Source organism: Erigeron canadensis, chromosome 3 (assembly GCF_010389155.1).
Source record: "Erigeron canadensis isolate Cc75 chromosome 3, C_canadensis_v1, whole genome shotgun sequence".
Lineage (NCBI taxonomy): Eukaryota > Viridiplantae > Streptophyta > Magnoliopsida > Asterales > Asteraceae > Erigeron > Erigeron canadensis.
Window position 1 is genome coordinate 40,546,427 of NC_057763.1, and position 21,428 is coordinate 40,567,854.

Below are 21,428 nucleotides of genomic sequence, written 5' to 3' on the forward strand. Positions count from 1 at the left end.
TGGAAGGCCTAAGAAGAAAAGAAGAAAGACTGCAGAAGAGATTGATGAAATGGTCAAAGGTGGGAAACTGTCAAGGAAGCATAGGTCTGTTTGTTGTAAGAAATGTGGGATGGCTGGTCACAACAAGAAAACTTGCAAATGGACACAAGGAAGTCAAGCTGGTCCAACTGAAGCAAGTCACAGTGCTCCAACATAAGCAAGTCAATGTGCTCCAACACAACCAAGCCAAAGAAATAGAGTTCCAAATGAGGGAGTTTCAACATATGGAGGTCAAAGTCTAGGAAATTCAAGAGTTGGAGGTCCAAGATCTACAAGTCCAATGTTGTTTCAAGTCCAGGTGGTAGAAGATGTGTTCTGAAAAGCAGCCTAAAGAAAGTTTAATGTTATTCGATATTTATGTCTAATGTAATATTGTCATGTGATCATGCAATCTTTTGATACATTTTGCTACCTTATGTGGTCATGCACTCTGCTACTAGTACTCTAATCTATGTAATTTCAGACCTTGAATCTTTTGCTACTGGTATTTTATGTGTATTTTATGTCTTTTATGTCCATTTGATTTTATACCAAGTCAAAATTTCACATGTCTTATACTCTGCTCATGTACAAAATGTAAATTATTGATACTCTGCTCATGTACAAAATGTATTGCCAAATTTCAAGAAAATAGACAAAGAAACTAAAACATAACCATTCTCATTGATACTTGGATAACAATAATACAAGATACACTAATTCAAACTACTAACCAAATTTTACAAACAAAATCACAATTAATACAACCACAAACACTATCTTGAATTTCTTCAATTCGTTATTCTTTTTTTGTAGTTGTGTTTCAATTCGGTTTTTAGACCTCAACAAGCCTGGTATAATTTCCATTGCACGTTGACACATCGGTGGGTCAACCCATCCAATGAATCTGCATTTCGAAGCCTACCAAAAGTGCAAGAGACCATTTCAATTCATACAAGATTTATTACCTAATTGAAATTTAATGAAAACATACCTCATTTGGGCATGCATAAAAACACCTTCCTGGGTTTTTGTCTGTCCATGATGTCCGAATTATTGCTTCCCTACCGCACCCACAAAACACCATTTTCTTGTTGGAGACCACGATTTATTGAATTATATGAAAAAGAGTTAATTTCACAAATCGTCCTTGTGGTTTTACCAAAATATCACGTTTCATCCTTTAAACTTCAAAATGACACTGGTAGTCCTTTATACGTGGATAATGGTCACGTTTCGTCCTTTAATCTAACAGATGATGGTCACGTTTCGTCCTTTAATCTAACGGATGATGGTCATGTTTCATCCTTTACACGGTCGACTAAAGGACAAAACGTGACCATTATCCGCGTATAAAGGACTACCAGTGTCATTTTGAAGTTTAAAGGATGAAACGTGATTTTTTGATAAAACCACAAGGACGAGTTTTGAAATTAACTCAATCTACATATTATTTTACGGTTCTTTTGGATTATTCAATTTGGGGATAATAATAAATGTTTGGTTGGGATGGTTTATTTTCGCTACATGTACAATATATTCGGGTTTTAATATCTAGTAATAATAATATGATGCTAATTAAGTTAAGTTTTGTGATTGATCATTGTTTCTAGACACTTTATATACCCTTTCAGCTTCATCTTCAACTTTATCGGAATGCGAGTCAAGAAGTACATAACAAATATAAATAAATACGAGTACTTTTAATTTGTGAAATAAAAAAAAAAAAAAAAGGGGCAATTAGAGCACTCAGAGTGCCCTTCACTCATCCTTCAAAATATGTATATTTCGGAAAGGTTTAGCGGGTCGGAAAGTGGTGTCCAATGCTGATGAATGGATAGGCGTATCTTGTAACTTGAGTAGTTCTATTGTTTTGTAAGCATCATCCTTGGAAGGTCCTATGTTAGGTCGAGTCCTATATGTATGTAGTCATCCGAATACATGTATATATGATATTATGATATGATATTTGATTTGTTTGTTATAGAAGTATAAATAAATTTCGGGTGCAACAATCAAGTAGGCAAACAGAGAGATCTTGTGGACCGATTCAAATGTATGAGTTTGGTAGAATATGTACAGGCTCAATTTCTACGAGCAAAACTTCATTCCTTCGGTAGTGCCTGGTGGTGATGTTATTTCTACAGATATCAGCTTTGAGGTCATTTTGGATATCTTCAACGCTTGGCAGTTCAATAGAACTTTCATCCATCTACTTCGGATTTTACAACAGTTCACACATAGATTCCCAATTTTGTAAGGTTAACTAATAGACAGCTGTATAGCTGTCTATTAGTTAAGGCATTTTGGCTTGGTAATTAAGGCACTGATTTTTTATTTTTTTATTTTTGGCTTGAATTATGGTGAAATCTCTTGACTTTTTCAGTTTTTTATATGGTCATTGTTTCTGTATATTTTGCAAACATTAACTGAGATTGATTGAAGGAGATTCATCCAGTCCTTTCACTTTTTAGTTTCATAATCCATGAGATTCTGGACTTGACTATGTTCAAAACAAAGATGGAGAACGTATATTTTGCTTTGAACTTTGTTGGCAGGTTTACATAGAAGAGAAGACTTCTTTGATTAACTACAAGAAAATGAAAACTATGAAATTATATTCTCATGTGGCGAAGGGGCCAGTTTACTTGCAGCTATGCACGCATTTAGCTCACAACAAAACGGTATACTGTGGCATTTTCGGTTGCCATTTTATTCTGTATTTGAAATTTGCAGCACAACATGTAAGTTGTTTTCTACTTTTTATTGCTGTCAGATCTGACATTTATGGTGGTTGAGCTTCGGATGCAGTCATGTCTAGCGCCTGCTTAGCCAGATGAGTTTTGTAGCAGCTCATAATTTTCGCAATGAATTCTGGAAGAACACATAAGTTTATATGTTGAACAACATGTAACGACCAGAAAAACAAAAACACGGTTATAATATTAGAGAAATGGGAGATTCTTGGACAGAAGTCACGGGTTTGAGTCATTGAAACAGATTCAATAAAGTGATATTCAAATACTCAATCTTAAGGTCGAAAGATCATTTCCAGAATGCACACCGCAGATATGGCCATAATGAGGAATGACCATATCTGAATATTGATGACCATTTTGGAACAATATTTAAAAGTTTGATGGTCGTTAACTAATATGTTATGCATAAGGTAAGTTGGTATTTTATGGCGTAACCTTAATTACTATAGTGACGAACATGGATAGATTATAGATCTCATTTGCTTACCTTCGATGTTCATGAAATGTTGGATTAGCTTTCTCCTTTCGTCATTCGAAAATCTTCCAGAGCCTTTATCCTGAATAGAACATGAAAATGGTCATTTTTTTATTCTTCCATTCCAATCTCATTTAGTAAACGACAGTTTGTTCTTACATTATATTCTCTATACGTATTGTCAATCTGCTGATGTACTGACTCTGCAGTATTCTTCTTCAACTCAACATTTAGAGTCTGCAAATAGTAAGTATTAGAGAATTTATACTTGCTTATAAATCACATGTTAGACAGAGTAATACGTACTTGAAAGATGAATTTAGGTGGTACACTGTGGTCTATGAGTTTCTGAAGTTTCCGACGTATGTCATATAACCTGTCAAGATATTTATTCAGCATGTTAGATATTGATTCTGGCCAAAAAAGGTTTCAATTTTAGGGTCCATCACTATTTGTGTTAGCTGCAAAAATAGGTAAATTAAGTTTTAGTCACTTAAAAGTTCCCCAAAACTTTCTGAAAGTTTCATTTCAAGGTATTATAAAAATGGACATCCGGTGGTTATCAGCACTATGTCAGTGCTGTCTAAAAGGCTTTTCGATGGTTTCTGCCACGGTATCTTCAATCAAGTTTCAGAATATTTTAAGAGTTTTTGTGGGTGAAAAAAACTTAATCTACCTCAAATAGAAACTGGATCAAGTTGATTTTGTTAAATACAATAAACTCTTTTATTATACCAAGTGTCATATGACATTTATTTTGATTAAATGTGAGTAATCTGGTAGCTTACTGTCTGGGGCTCTGTTTTTCCACTATGCTTTTGGCAATATCTGCAATATCATCTTCCCACCCAGTCAAAATCACTTGATCTTCTTCCAAATGAGAGCTGCAGGATATCAGAAAACAAATCTCACGGGTAAGACAAATAATGAAAGTACTTACGCAAGTTTGTAATAAACATACGTAATCATGTACATATGCATATGCATATACATATACACACACACACACACACACACACACAATATACTACATATACATCATGCATACATAGACATATACATGTGTACGTGTGGGTTTATGAGCAAACTAAAACAGACCTATTTTGCCAGGTAGCTTCTAAGGAACGAATGGCTTGTCGCAGGTTATTCTTGGAATCCGTGGCTATTCTTTCAGCTAATTTTCTTGGCAACTCTATTTTTTCTTTTCTTGCTATGAATTCCAGGACTTCGATAATCTAGAACAATGAAGAAGATATAGGATGATGCTGACGATCACAAGAGGAAATTGAACTATTGGGTGGCAGATCCAGAACATTGGCCGAAGGTATATTTACACCACAATAACAAACTATATACGGAATGCTTTAAAATTACTATAATCTATATTATATTGAATTAGAAAATACAGGAAAGACTTTTTCAAGGTATGCCGTTCTGATGTACGCACATACTCTGGCTTGTATGGGTTGTACAAACTATATAACTATTGAATGATCACCTCTTTATCAGAAGGAGGAAGCAGCTCAACTAATTTGCAGATGTTTTTAAGGGGCTGCATTTTCGAAGCGTCTTGGCAACAGAAGAAGATTTTATGACATCCTCTATATCGCTCTATAACCCATCTTATATACAGCAGTGCATCTGTTGATAGCTTGTCTGCTTGGTAAAGAATGATGGCTGCATGGGTTGATTTGAGGTACATATGACTGAGTTAGTTCATAACTGCCTATAACTTGCTCTACTTGTTTATGTAGTTATAAGTGACAACTAATGGAATATACCTCTACAGTTATCATTCTTGCATTGTGCCTTATTATTGTTTAACTTATTCGTCTCTTTGATAAGTTCAACTATGACATGCTTCTCGAATCCTTTTAGTTCAGACAAATTAACTTCAACATGTTGCAATGATTCCTTTACATTTACTATGATACTGCTTACATCTTCCCCCTGAAATATGTACATATGAACATTAGGATTTCCATGATCGAACATACCTGTTATATATATATATATATGTCTATTTAGTCTCACATTCATCTCTTATATAAACTTATAAGTATATGTTTATATTTTTGTGTTTGTAATTGTATTTATATTTCCTTGAATACAATACTAAAGAGAATGGTATTATGACCCAATGCTTCTTTTGGTCACAATAGATCTGCATTATCTGCTAAAACAAATGAAATTATTGAGGAATATTCTCTAACTTTTAAAAGTAGTTATATATGCGCTATATTCTTTCAGATTCGAAACCAACATTTTGTCAGGTAACTAACTCTACAAAAAAGTTAATAAACCTTGGATTTGTAAATTGATATCATAATCATGCGTGTTTTTGTTTCTGTCTTGCAATCATCATTTAAGTTTCTTAAACCTTTGATTCTATATGTTGTTTTTATGGATATATTCATGAGAATATATGCAAAAGTAGGTAGTTGATGTTAAAGTATAACACAAGATGAATATCTGCATAAGTAGTTAATTATGGAAATAACAATTATACCTTCAAGTTAAATGTTTTGCACTCGTCTCTTGCCTGCAGAAATCATGCATAGTCAGTTAGTAAACGAGGTAATGTTTCTGTTTGTAATTAACAATCTTGCATAATTACTAATCAACATATTTTCTTAACAAAAACTTAGTCGTTTCAAAGGCTTCAGTTTTCATGAGATTTAAAACCACACCATGTTTAGGTTATGTTCATATGTACACTTTCATTCCCACAAAAACTGCATCGATTTTATTTGCTGTGAAAAATCATGCTAAATTAACGATTTGCCCAATCTTTTCATTGCATCTTCTTAGCGACAACTTTGACTAATGAGCAAATAATTTAAAGGTTGCAATTTTCATAAGACTGTGAGTACAAGATGTTTAGGTAGTGTTCTTATAGAAGCTTCCTTTCCTACAAAAAACTGTAATGGTTTCATTGTGAAAGGTCATGTTAAATTTACTAAATTTTCACTTCCTATATCAAATGGTTTTCATAAGATTGTGTTACCTGAACTTTGTCAGGTCCAAATGCGTCACCAAGCAAAGCCCATATCATCGTCCGCTTTCCCACACCTGCTTGTCCCTCAAATATGAAATGACGACTATCGTCATCATGTATCTACAAAAACATATGGTCGACATAATCAAATTAATTTAATGTTCTTTATTTACTTTAATGTGTGACAGAGAAATGTATGGCAACCTGAATGACCCAGCTAGGTAATAGAGATCAGATCACAACCAAAAGTGGGATTTAGAAGGGATGTGTAGATGGAGTAGGCCTAAGGGTTTTGATACCTGAAGTCATGCACAATAATATTTATCCCCATGGTGCAACTGGTTTTACACTTTTACGGTCATAAATATTTGTAATAATGGCTTTCTAACTATAAGCATTAGTACAAGGGGACATCTATGTTTGGCCCAACCATGTTTTCGTGTTCAAGCAGTTATATTTCTTCCATTTTGTTGTATTTTTGCCTATTAGAAGTGACTTGGTTTATATATTATATATGCAGTTGTCTTAATTCTTACCAACTTTTGTAGTTCAATAGCTTTGTCTTTGTTGCAGATAAAATCCTTGAGAGCATTAGGTCGGTATCTGTCTGCCCAGAAATACTTCTCGTCCTCCTTTAATTCACTTGTATCTTTCGCGTTTACAACCACCCTTTTGGTGGGAGATGGTGTTAAAGGAGGTGATGGTGATAGCGGTGGGAGTGAGGATGCTCGTGTACGCAAAGTTGGTGACAGTGACGATGGTAACGGTGGAAGTGATGATACCTGTGGTGGCAAAGGTGGTGACACTGGTGGTGATGACGGCTCTGATACTCTCTCCCTCAAGGACTCCTCAACCGAATTTTCGGTAGAGTAAACTTTTACAATGGATGGGTCTTTCTCGTCTTTCGACTTGAAAGAAAAACAGCTAGCACTCGGCCATCCTGGCATCTTAACAGTAAAACTCGTCTTGGAGGTAGAGCTTACATGCGTCGTGGCTTGACTCTCACGATCAGGACTCATAGGACGTTCTTGAAACAGGAGGCCCTTGTAGTAAGGACTAGAAGAGTTCAAGTCATGTGCTATAGCATTAGTACTTTCCGATTCTGTAGCCACGCCCGTACCTAGAACCTTTTCGGTGGCGAGGAGGCCTTTATAGTAAGGACTAGGTTGAAAAGCTAAGCTCAAGTTCTGAAAGTCATGTGGTATAGGGGTTGTATGATTATTCTCAGCTTGATCAGGAATTGTAGCGATAACTTTTTCGGTATTGAGAAGGCCTTTGTAATAAGGGCTACTAGTACTATAGTACTTCTTGTCTTCAATACTAGAAATGTGTTGAAGGTTTTCGTTAGTTAAAGTAGAAGGTTTTTTTTTATACATAATTCCGTTCAATCCGAATCTGAGGAAACCATTGGAGCTACGAGAAGAGGGCCGCTCTGAGATGTTAGAGACTTGATCAGTCACAAAGATGGGTAGCTCGGGGGAAGCATGGGGGCTTTTCATTGAGAAAATATGGAAATGTTGCAAAACTTTGGAAGAGAAGGAATGTTGGGGATATATATACTAGGAGATTCAGTGACGTAACATGGTTGGGGACGAATGTAACGAGGTTTCGTTAACCCCTATGTCAAATTATTAACTGTTATTATGGGTAGGAAACAGACTGGGGTTTGCTTGACCTTTTCGTTGGCTTATACGAGGAATAATTTGTATACCAAAATCGAAGCCGGCTATGCTTAATTTGATTCCCAAAATGGAATTCTTTCATACACCGGCCTTTTAAATATACAGTATATATATAACCTACAACAAGGTGCATCATTCTCACTTTGGATGACCCAGGCCACTTATTCATTTATGTTGTATGAACAGAAAACCCTTACCCCAAATTGCTTGAGGAACCGGGGTGGCATTCCCACTTGCAGGCCAATTAGTTAGTAGTGATACAACAGTAAACCCTAATTTGCAATAAACTTCTAAAACGAATACAATTAAGATATACGGAGTACCAAATTGAGCACTACTTGATACAGTAAGGAATAAATCAAAATTGTGAACTTGTCAAATACCTGACATGCAATAGCATCTCCGTGACTTCATGCAAACCCATAAATGAGTGATTGTTTGATCGGTTTTGACATTTATTAACTCTGCTAACTTTTGACATCCATCGATCTTAACTTTCTGTTGATCGGTTTAGCCATTCATCCTCAACACTAACTAGAGTTAGAAGGCAGGCGGGCCGGGCCGGGCCTTCAAAAAAAAAATTCGTCCAATTGAGAAAAATAAACAGCTAAAAGAGAGGGAAAAAATTTTTTTTAAAAATTGTCACAATTACAATCTATTTTCTGCTTGAATGTTAAAGGGTTAAGTAACTTTACACATTTGTAAGTAACTTGTTAAACTGAAAGAATTGTGTAAGAAATCAACGTGACACCATTTGGCATCTGATACATGGCCCAATAAGTGACCTTCACCTCAACATTTAACACATTGTTTATATGATTCGTTCAATTTAGCAGGTTATTTATATACAATAAACCCAATTAAAGTTTTTTTCATACAATTGTAGCTGATCACGAGTACATACACACAAATACTTGACCCAATATTAAAACCAGCGTAAAGATATGGAGTATAATTTTGGAATGTGAAGAGTAGTAATTAAAAGTCATTAAAAATGAAATAAAAAAGATTTGAGTTTAATACGTGCCGAAGGCTTTTTTTAATATTTCTTAACTAGTTCGGAATTTCAAACTTTAGAATATTTAAATTTCGAACATCTAGAATGCCAAATAATTTTTTGATGCTTTTGAATCATAATCTAATCCTAACTTCTGGTAAAACCCAATAATTCAAGACCATTTTGTAACACAATAATGAATATAATGAATAAAGTGAGCTATCTAAGTTGCAATATTATCTTTATCTACATTGCAAATGTATCCATTCAAAGTAGTACTCCGTATTATTTGATATTTTGATTCAAACATATCCCAATTTCTTTTTCAAGTTTAAAATTGAATGAGTCGAAATCAAAGTTCCTTGGGTTTGTCATTTCCGTGGGCCCAAATTTTACCCATAATTACATATATAAATCATGGTACAACAATGAACAAATATATATATATGGGATGGGATATATATATATATATACTAAGATTTTTTTACTCGTACGATGTGCGGCTGCTTTAAAAAGGTGCTCAATAAAGTGAGATTTGAGTTAAACTTGCTTAAAAAAACATTTAATGAAACGCTTAATAATATGTGAACAAATGAGTTAATGGAATGGATCAATAATGATCGTAAAGAAAAACATATGGACGAACAATCTATTTAGTTTCACTTAATTAAATTAGCAATAACGTATTCATTATCCAATTATTAAACTAATTGTTATATACACTTGTTTTGAACTAACTCTTCGTCTACCATCATAATATTTTTCTCATCATCGTAATGAAAAATTGTATTGTTAAAAAACAAAAGAAAAAAGAGATTATATTAACCATTATCATAAAATTCAAAAAAAGATAAAAGAATTAAACCAAAAATTGTAAATAATTTTCATAGTGATATAACTCTTTCAGAAAGTTATGATATTATACAAAGCTCTTAACTCATATAAGATGAATATAATTTAGTGGTGATAAAAAAGCTTATAAACTTTAAATGTCGTCACTAATGAGATAAGAGTTCCAACTAACCAACGGCCTGAACAAACTTTCATATAATCACCATAAAAAAAACGAAAGGAACCTCATATAAATGTTGAATAAAAAAGATAATGAAATATCATTAGGTATACACGTGATTTTTTAAACTACAGAGAAGATATTATTTTATCTAATGAGAAGATCTTAGATTCTTATAATATATATATATATATATATATATATATTAACATATATACGTTCATTTGTTTTCTAAATATATAGTTTATTTAAACTAAAATATGGAGTTGACACATAGGATAAAATCTTATGTGACAAGTTTTCAAATTAGTTTTAAATTGCAAGAAGGCTTTAAAATACTTGGTTAGCTATTGTTTTATAAGAGTTATATATATCACACAAAACAACCTTTTAATTCATGGTACAAGTTGAATGTAAACTGACAAATGTTACATATCACAATCACAAAATTGGACAAATTTGCGGATCATTTGAGAGCAAGAGAGCTTGATGTCACCCATTTTTATTGAATAAATATGTCCAATCACTCAACTATTTGCTACATTTATTTATGATTATATTGAATTTTCTTTAACATATAGACATTTAATATTACAAAATTATTAGTTTTATCAGAGACTACATAGTTGTGTCTTAACGGGTGTAAATGATTTGATAGTATAAAAAACATGAGCTGTTTATAAATTTAGACAAACTTCTATTTTTTTTTTTTTCTAATTACTATCCACAATTAATATATAATTGTACTACATGTTTCACTTTCTTTACTTATGTTACATATTCTTTTAAAAATTTAAAAGGGAATAACATATATGCTTTTGAAGCATGTATGTTATATGTTTTCACTCTCACAATTTTTAATTTTTTTCCCACATGGATTTCAATCACATGGTTAAATGCAAAAAAAAAATTAAAGATTGTGAGAGTGAAAGCATATAACTACATGCTTTCAAAAGTATATATGTTATTCCCAATTTAAAAACATATATTTTTTTCTCATAAATAAGTATTTTATAAATGATGCTAATCAAGGAATAAGCAGAGCCAAGAGTAAATTGACTCTTTCATGGGCCAATGGGAAAAGAAAGAAACGGGTTGAAAATAAGCCCAACTTCAAATGAGCATAAATTTTGCCCTTTCTCGTTACATAGATTAAAAGCCCATGAACGAAATGACGTTTTTACAAACAGCCATGGCCCATAGGTGCTTTTAAAAACACAAGGAGTTTACCAAATATAGCCCTTAAGGTATATAAATTATTTTGTACATTTACCATTAAAATCAGGGGGCGGGCTTTTAATATAGAAGTTGTTTTGTACATTTACCATTAAAATCAGGGGGCGGGCTTTTAATATAGAAGGTACAAGTTTTTTTATGCACGTTAAATACAGCTTTTAAGGCTGTATTTAGCATTTCCCTTGACATAATCCATAGTATTTAATTTATGAGATTTAAACAATACTTGTCAAAAATAGAATTCATCTATAAATAAAGTGTAACACCCGTCGTTTAAAAATAAGGATTTCCAAAAACTTTTGCCTAACGGCGTTAAAAGAAGCGGAATTAACTTTAAAAGTCCAAACCCGTAAAATCTATTTGGTTTATTCATTAAATGGTGTTACTAGTCATATCATCAAAATAAGTCTAAATGGAAATCCATCGGTTGCCCAACATTAAACAACCGAGTACATTATCAATACAAGTCATTAATATTTAAGCATAAAGCAAATGTCTAAAGCGAGCAGCCACTATGGGTAAACTATAGCTAGCTTCAAGATCATCTACCCATGCCTCACATCTTCTCACATCTACCTGCTCACTATTGTTGGACCTGAGGGCACAACACATTTAAAAGAGCAAGTGTTAGCTAACGAATTAGCTAAGTAAGATAACACATAAATTATAAAACGTTTGTCCATTTAAAACCGTATATAAAAGTCATATTAAGTCGTTAAGGCACATATCATCACACTTACATATCATATCATCAACATCATTCATATTAGGATGGGTCATCCTAAATGTGCCTAGTCATCTTTTGCATCATCGCATATCACATTTGAACATCTTTATAATTGTGACAAAAGTCACGCATCTCATATAACATATGCATCTCGTTAAGTGTGACATAAGTCGCACCCGAATAAATGAACCACCATTCAGTAGTACATCAATGTCGTTAAGGAATGGCAAGCCAATCCAGGAGTAATCCGTATGTTCAATGACAATGGGGCTGGTAAGACCTCCCGTATTACTCTTCACGTTGTACCATGTTGCAAGGAGCCACCTAAGCAAGTACGGGTTAAGCTTAACACTTTCACGTTAAATTTACGAGCTCGATTTCACATCACTTATAGTTTAGGTGTTTACACAACCTAAACAATCATCACATATACATCATTACGTTTGGGCCTTTAAACGTGCACGTGTCATGGCAACTTAATAAGTCTAATGAACTAGATGACCAAGCCATGTAATCATGCACATTTCACATATCATCATCATACATCACATTTCATAGCATTTCATTTCATATCATCACATCGCATGCATTGTTACATCACGTACATCGTCATATATCATTGCATATCGTATATCATTACAACATTGCATAACATTTATCATCTTAGATCGTACATCATTTCATATCATATCATCTATTAAGCATACATAACATCTCATAGCAATACGTATCATTGGGGTAGCATTTCAGGCTTTTATATGCATCTACATAGCCCATATCACCTCCCGTATAATCCCGAATACCCATAAGCAAACAAGATACCATTTGGGATGTTATTATATGAAAACTATGTTTTTGTTGAACCCTCAGCGTGTCAAAGTAGTGTATCTTACCTGATGACGAGCACAACGATCAATAAGCAACTTTAAAGTGTCTTGTATGTGTTTCCGACTACCTATAATCATTAAATGATTATTAACAATCTAATCACCTTCTTACTTATGATCATAACCAAGCTTTAAATACTTGACCCATGTCAATGCTTGACTCAACAAAGATCCGACCATTAGATTGAGTTCACTAAACTCAACAAAACTTGACCTTCGCTCACTATATTAACCATCTGAGCACTTTTAGGTTTCATTCATCTTTAAGTGATATTACCATTGGAAAATAGACTCTCCCACGATTTCGTGGATAGCTTATTCGTCAAAAACGGAGTTACGGTTCAAAAGTTATGGTCGTTTAAGAATGTTAACAAAAATCAGTCCCTAACGGGAGTTACGAATATTTGTAACGGGAGTTACGCACCTAACGGGAGTTATGAAAATTTGTAACGGGAGTTACCGTGGAGGTGTTATCGCAATTACCCAGCTAACGGGAGTTACACAACCGTAACGGGAGTTACGATGACCAGTCGTGAAAAACAACCCCGAAACCTAACCAAACACATCCCAAACGACTTTAACACATCTCTAGGTCTTATGAACATCAAATACACTGAAAATAAGACCAAAATCACTCATTGAAAATACCAATTAATCCTTGAATCATTCACCACATAATTCAATCATTGAATCACTCGAATAACATGAAATCGGTAACCGTTTAATCAATTAACCCAACCCAAACCCCATGGCCTGGATTGAATACTCATCTATGACTCATAAGATCGGATTTCAAGGAGAATATTACCTATATTACCTGGAGATAGCAAAGGGGATGCAAAACTTGATCAAAACACCATCGAATCACCCAAACGACGATGAAATCGAATAATAGAATGCTATGGAACCAAGGGACAGCTAGGGCTTCAAAGGAAGAGTATAATCTCTGTGTTATGAGTCTAATGATAGGTTACAAGACCCTTAACCCGTTTTTGAGTTTAACCCTATGTCAAAAGTAGTCCCTAAGCTTCCAAACGACTCATATTAAGCTCAAAACACCTATAGGGAACACTTACAACACATTAAACACTTTAAGAACCTCTAAAGGCATTTAAATATACCTTTAAACACTTATACACATCAATCATTAAGGCATTAAAGCCTTGCATTTAAAGCATATTAAACATATAGACGCATTGAATCATCTAAAGACTTAATAGACACGGAATTTTGACTTAACGAGTAAAGTCAACCGTTAACTAGAAAGTTCGGGATGTTACATAAAGTGCTTTGTATAATTGTATCCATGAGAGTTGAGAATGTATTGAATAAACATTGTTTTGTTCTTGTATTATTATCTTACCAACATTTATTTTAGTATGTATGAGTAAACATCTTTATATTACTTATAAACATAATATTAGTTTACATAATGATAGTTACACAGAAATGTATTGTACATAGAAATAGTCATCTATCCCCGTAAACTAATGATCAATCGCTATGTACAATACTTTTCTGCGTATAGGCCATAGTTAACAAAATCCTATTTTGTATTATCAAATGTTGTTAAGTTGCTCAGCTTCAATTCTTTATTAACGCGGTCCTTTGGAATATGGACTTGATAGCTAAATTTCTTGAGCTTATGTTTTGCAGTCGTAGTAGTAATAGTACACCCTGTGCCACAAGACTTGAAAAGAAGCCCTCTGTAGTAAGGACTAGACGGGTTTAAGTTCTCGAGCTTGTTCTTTGAGGTTGTAGTAGTAGTAGTGGTACACCTTGTGCTATAAGACTTGTAAAGAAGCCCTCTGTAGTAAGGACTAGAAGGATCCAAGTTCTTGAGCTTGTGAGCTATAGCAGACGTACTACTATTTGCTAATTTGGGTCTTGTAAATGGGGCAAGAAGCCCTTTATAATAGATGCTGCTATAGTACCCCTTGTCCTGCACCCTTCTAGATTCCTTAGATGTTGCTCTAATGATGCTTTTGTATAGATAACCACCTTTTCTCGTCCAACGGGATTTTTGGGACCCATTAGGAAGAGTTGGTGAGTTCTCCGACATGTTGATTGACAGCACTAGCTAGCTAAGGGGATACGCTACATGGGGCACTTCATGGTGAAAATCTGTGAATAGGTTTCGATGTTGTGGAAAAGAAGGAAGTGAGAGGGAGGATTTGTAGGGGAGTTGATCGACGTTTATAGCAAAGTTGTAAATATGCATTGATTTGGTATGTACTATGGTGACGAAAGTGATATCTTGTACAAATCGGGCTAGGATTTGACCTTTTGGTTAAGTCATGCAACTTTCTACAAAATGACAAATCAGAGCTGGCACGTTTTTGTTGCCAAGGGTATATTGGCTTTCAATTCTTTCATAGATTGTTGAATATATACTTGTAAATTTCAGATCATGATCGGAGCATTATGTCAACCATAGTTGAATTTTTATCAGATCTCTAAATCAAATGTGCCTGGCTAAGACGACTCATCAAAAAAAGCTCTTATCCGGTACCAAGGTGCTGGTTATTAGATAGATTAATAGTGATCGATACAATAAGTACACAATGATATGGAAATGATTTTACTTTTACCTTCAACAAAAATGGTATGTTCGTTGGTGAAAAAAAATTAAACGGGTATAATTCCTATATATATAGGTATCTGGTCTTTAAAAAGTAAGCAAATTAGTACAATATTTATGTACTGTTTGAAAGAATACCAAAACTTAATGGTTGTAGTTGGTACAACATTGCTTTCGGGATCACAATGACTAGCAAAGTTGATAGCTGGAGTCTGACCAGTGACCACCCCCAAATGATGAAAGAAAAACCATGTTTACTCATACTTTCGGGGAACAAGTCTTAGCCAATGTTCCTTCGTTCTCATTCTGACCCTAATATATCGAAATTCCTCTAGAACTTGAACCCCTCACGTGTAACAACGTCGCCATGATCAAGAGTAGAAATACCATGCATGGAGATATTGGATCCTAAACCCATTTTTAGGAGACTGTATATCCTTTTTTAGCTGCAACTCTGCAAGTGTGTTTCTTAAACAATTGAATAGCTTCTGTCTTTATAGGGCAGGTTGGATGTCCGGATATACGGTCATGGTTGTTATATGAAAAAGTCTATTGCATTCTTATATAAATAGCTTTAAAGTTAAGGATGTCCTGTTTCTCTTGTTCAATTGTAAGCTTCTTTTGTCACATAAAAGAGTGGTTAAATGCATGTTCTTCAATTTGACCATTATCTTATTCAGTAATAATATTGCTAGTAGCCTAATAGATCATTGTATTGTCCCTTTCATGTCCTCTTAGAGACTTAAAGCATGAAGACAATCACATTTGACCAAATTGTATAACAACTGGGCTAATTGTTATTGGTCTATTTAATCTTTTGTGCTGATATGGGTCACAACTCACAATGGTAGCATATATAACATATATTCCCTATAATGCTGACCCTTTTTTATGTAGTTGTCCCGTATTTGTGCATTGGGCACCTTAGGATAGATATGATTAAACGGATTGCCTTTAGGATCGTATTATTGTCCATTTTTCGTAGAATGAAGCATTACAACAAATCACTAAATTGTTCACTTTTATCTCTGCACAGCATAAATAGTCCCTTTTTTTACTTATATCCGCATTGTGTAAAACTTGTTCACACTTATAGGTGTGTAATGCTTTATAAAACAGTGTTAGGTAAATTGTGTATGGAAAATGTACAGAGCCATCAAAGACTACATGTAAATCAGAACAAGAATTAAGATTTTACTTATAATCTACCGTATATGGACAAACATGAGGCGCTCGGGTTTACAGCTGCACTAGAAAGTCAGAAGTCACTTATAAGCCACATGCATGTTTTCACTAGCAAGTTCATTTTTAGTATTTAAAACCTGAAATCTTCTTTATTGAAGTTACTTAAACATGGGACACCCAAACAAAAAGACTCTTGTGGTTTTGATGCATAGATGCACAGGTTTATAAACACAAATTGGCCCTCTAAAGGCTTTGAAGTTGCAATTTTTTGAACTGATTTTCATAGTCATTAGAAATCACCAGCCAAATAAATATACCTTGGCATAATATCATAGTAGATATAAATGACAGTAGCATAGTGCATACATATAAAGTTCACATGGAAACATTAATAGGTTTTGGAATAGTAAAAACTAAACATGACTCTTAATGGAAGAGCTATATCCAGATTGATCATCATAGTACTTGGACCAAAGCATCACTCCTCCATACTTAGCAGAACCCTTGATTGCAGGAAGAACCTTTGTAGTGAGATCAGCAACCGGGATAAACCCACTTCCGGCTGCATTAGGAGCTGCTGGAAGCCCAAGGAAAATCTTTTTAGCTGGGATATCAGAAGTCCATTGCTTCCAAGAATCTTCAATGCTATTGATATCTCCAGAACTATATTGGCATGGCGGATTGTTAAAAAACTGTACCCATACATAGTCAAAAACACCTGTTTGGAGTGCTTTCCCAACCCATGCATCTGGGTATGGGCATTGGGGTGCTGCAGTCAGATAGACCTTCTTTCCACGGTTGCTATATGCAGAGAGGTACTTCGCCAGGTCATCCCAGTGCTGTCCATTTCCACTTTCTATGTCAAAGTCGATACCATCCAATACGGCATTACCCAGTGGACGTGTAGATGATTTTCCACCCAAGAAGTTGTTCCAAATGTAAGTAGCAACTTGTCTTGCATCTGCAGCAGAAGTTAAATAGTAGTTCCCAACCGCACCACCAATTGAAAGAATGATTTTGATTCCCTTTGCTTGGCAAGATTTGATGTCAGAGCTCAACTTGACACACCCATTGTTACTGGGATCACAATGACCAGCCAGGTTGAGAATCGGAGCCTGACCACCACCAAAGGTGGTAAGAAAAGCGATGTTTACATACTCATAGTTACCCGTGGAGCAAGTATCTGCCAATGTTCCTTCATTCCCATTTTGACCCCAATAAATGGAAATTCCACCTGCATTCGAACTCCTCACAAGTAACAGTGTAAGAATGAAGGAAAGAAATGTCTTTGAGATGCTGGACCGAAAATCCATTTTCAGTAGAAAGTATTATCAGTGTATTGTTAGTTGCAAGTGTGTGCTGAAAACTGTTACATGGTTAGTGTTTATATAGGACAGGGTGATGATGTTGTTTACTTGAAGTTTGTCGCGTTGTCGCGTCTGTAGTGTAAATGTTAACTACTTCCTGCTCTTCTAGTAGTAAAATGTACATTCACATAAAGGAATAAAAGGATTATTCATGTTGTTTTATTGTATGACCATTATCATGTTCTATATTTAGTAGTGCCTTATATACGCAGCATTGATGTTGCTTATGACCATTAACAATAACAGTTTCTTTAACCCTTTGATTCATGCTATTGTCTTGTTCTTCAACCTTTTGGATCATGCTATTGTCTCATTCATCTCCTCTATTGGGTAGGATGGAGTGTAAAGAATAATAACAAAAACATTTTCCCAAATAATACACCAATTGAGCTATAAATTTGTTTTTTCTTTAATTCAACTATGCTGATAGATATGTGCATACAGAATGATAGAGGCAGAGTATCTGTGTTATTTCTTTTGACCCTTTTCATATCCTTCCTTTACTAGAGTCATGCATAAAGGAAAAGATACGCTATTACTAAGTAGGACCGATCCAACACTACATGATTTAACTCAGCCACTAGATCACATGGTCTTGCTCTAACAGAATGTTGTGATCTGCCGATCTGGGCTCAGTGAGCTGCCATGCATCATTTTACCAAGGTCGAACAAGGAGGCTTGCGCCATCTATTCCCCATCCAAATCTGTTCTACCGTACATATTTCAAATTCTGATACCGCTTGACAGGATTGATACTTAGCTCTCGAACAATATGAACATATAAGCTAAATGGGGTTCCACTCTAAGACCAAATGGTCATGGAGAGGGTAAACCATAAGCTTATCAACCGACATTAGATTCCTGCACCCATTATGATCAGTTTTCTTGTTGTTTTTTTTTTTTTTCCCTTATATTTTTTGGAATAACCAGATACAATAAAATAGATCCAAGCAATCCTAATTTTCTGTTTCGATGGAAACTATTTTGGCAAACGTTTTCTGTTTTCATGATTCACTTAATAGTAATAATAATAATTAGATAGCATCCCTAGTTTTCTACGACTAAACTCATCACTCATCACCGTAACATTTTGCTTTTATCTTCATGTTCAATATGAACCGCAGTTAGACTAGTCACTAGACTGAATTTACTACTGTAAGGGTTATTATTGGGCTTTAAAGAAATGGCGGGCTTCCTAACATTTCATGGGCTAAAAAAGTAATGGCAATATTGGGATACGGAGTACATTAGTTCTCATTTTCCGATGTTAGCTAAATTTAGCACCAATTCCATATACACGGATTACCTACGGATATATAATATGCGTGTCTTTTAAAAATATCATGTTCCCTCTTTCATTTTATTTATTTACTAGAAAATTTTGGACCCCGCGTTGCGAGGTCTCAATTCCATTGTTGAAACAGTTCGTTATTTTAGTATATATGCCGTGAATTTTCGACAGCTTAATAGAAATAATTTTGTCATTAATATGTTTGTTTAGAAGTATGCAAGAAAACAAAACGTAACCCGTAGTAGAAACCTGAACGGGATGTGATTTGACAAAAATATTAATATATTAATTCAGATATCAGGTGGATGCGATATAGCAAAATGCAAGTAGTGGTATGGGGTGTATCACAATAAGGTTGAATGACAATTAAAAAGTGTGAAAAAAAACAAAAGAAGTAACCCGTAATAAAAAAGCCGAAAAGGAAAAACAAAACTAAAAAAGAAAAAGACGTGACAAAATTCAAACAGGATGCAATGTGGCAAAATCCAAACTATAGGAAACGTGCGATGTGTCACTTTATAGCCGATCAGACGTGTCAAGTTTTAATAAGCATGGTGACTATTGATAACCATGCCAAAAAAACGAAAGAAAAAACTCAAAATGGGATCCGTAATGTCAGAATCTAAATAGTGATGCGGGGTATATGATGAATCAATAAAAGAGATCATATAAGCAAGAAAAAGGTATCAAAAAACCAAGAAAAACCAAAAGATAAATAACCTTAACGAAAATAGAAATAACAAAGGAAAAATTAAATTTTGTCTAAAAGTTTCCAATATATTAATTCAGAACACAAGAGCCAGAAAACTATGATGAACACCAAGAAAAAACCCCAAACGGGATCCAAAATGACAAAATCTAAATAGTGATGGGGGGTATACGATGAACCAATAGAAAGAAAACACAAAAGCAAAAAAACTATGTAATAAACCAACAAAAACCGAAAGAAAAAATAACCTTAACGGGATCCGATATAGCAAAATCCGAAAAAACGCGGGGTATAGGTGGACCAATAGAAAGAAAACACAAAAGCAAAAAAAACTATGTAGGAAACCAAGAAAAACTGAACAACAAATAACCTTAACGAAATCCAATATGGCAAAATCTAGGAAAAACGCGAGATACAGGCAAGACCAATAGAACAGCGCCACGTGGCACTGTTCATAAGCCTCGCCATTAATGATATAATAATTTATTTATTTATTTTACAAAACCAAAATGGTTATGTACGTATATGAAAGTCATGGAAAAATTTCATTTAAGAATCATCTGAATTTTTAAAAAACATAAGAATTTTTTAATTATAACTTGATATTTATATTTGAATGGTATATGTGAACAAATTCGTTCACATTTGAATGGATCACTTTATACTATATATTACCTATCATATGTGATTAATTCTCATATGAACCTTACTATGAAAGCTATAATTTACTAATAAATATCATTTCAGAAATTATATTTCGTAATATAAACACTTGTTTTTGTTTTACTTTCAATTAAACTATTATGTATTTATGTCCAAATAGCTAAGCCTCCCTTAAATGTTATATATATATATATATATATATATATAAGGGATGGGAATATAAGGTTGTCGGGTATCTAAACTTAGGTGTGGAACACTCACATATTGTCTTTTTAATTCATAAAAATCATGGGGGTCCATGCCTTTATTCATTAAACAAGAAATAATAAAATATTAGTATGTGAGGGGTTTCACACCTAAGCAGCTAAGCTTAGATGTCGGACAACCTTATATTTTCTTTTCTTATATATATATATATATATATATATATTTCTGTATAGTGTCAAATTTTCCAATATTAAAACCTTTAAAAAAATTGGGTTCATTGACAAACATGTAGAATATATGACATAATTAGGTTGCATTGACTAATGGAATGTTTAATTATTAACTTCTAACACTATAACTAAAATTCGGCTCATTGAATAAATACACTGTATTGTTTAGTTAACTTAAAGGTAAAAATGAAAAAAGAGGAGAAATGAAGTTTTCCTTCCTAACTATTTCAAAATAAAGCAAAAACAACTACATTTTATCTTCTTATCCTCTCTACCCACTTCCTTTTTACACTTAAAAAAAATCTTAAGAATATATTTTATCCTATTAACTCATTTTCTTTCCACAATTAATAAAATCTCAAGAATAAGTTTTATGATTTTCCCTCGTCTCTCGTTTTCTTTCC

At 33.9% G+C, this 21,428-nt stretch overlaps 1 protein-coding gene and 2 long non-coding RNA genes across 3 annotated transcripts; 1 reads left to right on the forward strand and 2 right to left on the reverse strand.

The window, feature by feature from the left end:
• Positions 1 to 1,542: 1,542 nt before the first annotated feature.
• LOC122593812 lies at positions 1,543 to 6,785 on the forward strand. Its single transcript, XR_006322877.1, has 5 exons — positions 1,543 to 2,702; positions 2,795 to 4,166; positions 4,363 to 4,576; positions 4,762 to 4,948; positions 6,439 to 6,785. It is a non-coding gene; the product is annotated as an uncharacterized LOC122593812 (long non-coding RNA).
• LOC122593813 lies at positions 5,157 to 6,312 on the reverse strand. Its single transcript, XR_006322878.1, has 3 exons — positions 6,260 to 6,312; positions 5,762 to 5,794; positions 5,157 to 5,202 (listed from the first exon to the last, which is right to left on the reverse strand). It is a non-coding gene; the product is annotated as an uncharacterized LOC122593813 (long non-coding RNA).
• A 10,185-nt stretch (positions 6,786 to 16,970) lies between the features above and the next one.
• LOC122594372 (hevamine-A-like) lies at positions 16,971 to 17,870 on the reverse strand. The gene has a single exon (XM_043766838.1). It carries the CDS (start codon positions 17,868 to 17,870, stop codon positions 16,971 to 16,973), a length of 900 nt encoding a protein of 299 aa, XP_043622773.1.
• Positions 17,871 to 21,428: the final 3,558 nt, after the last annotated feature.

Coding starts and splice junctions, on each gene's coding strand:
- LOC122594372 (XM_043766838.1), bottom strand. CDS start 17,870: ATGGATTTTCGGTCCAGCATCTCAAAGACATTTCTTTCCTTCATTCTT.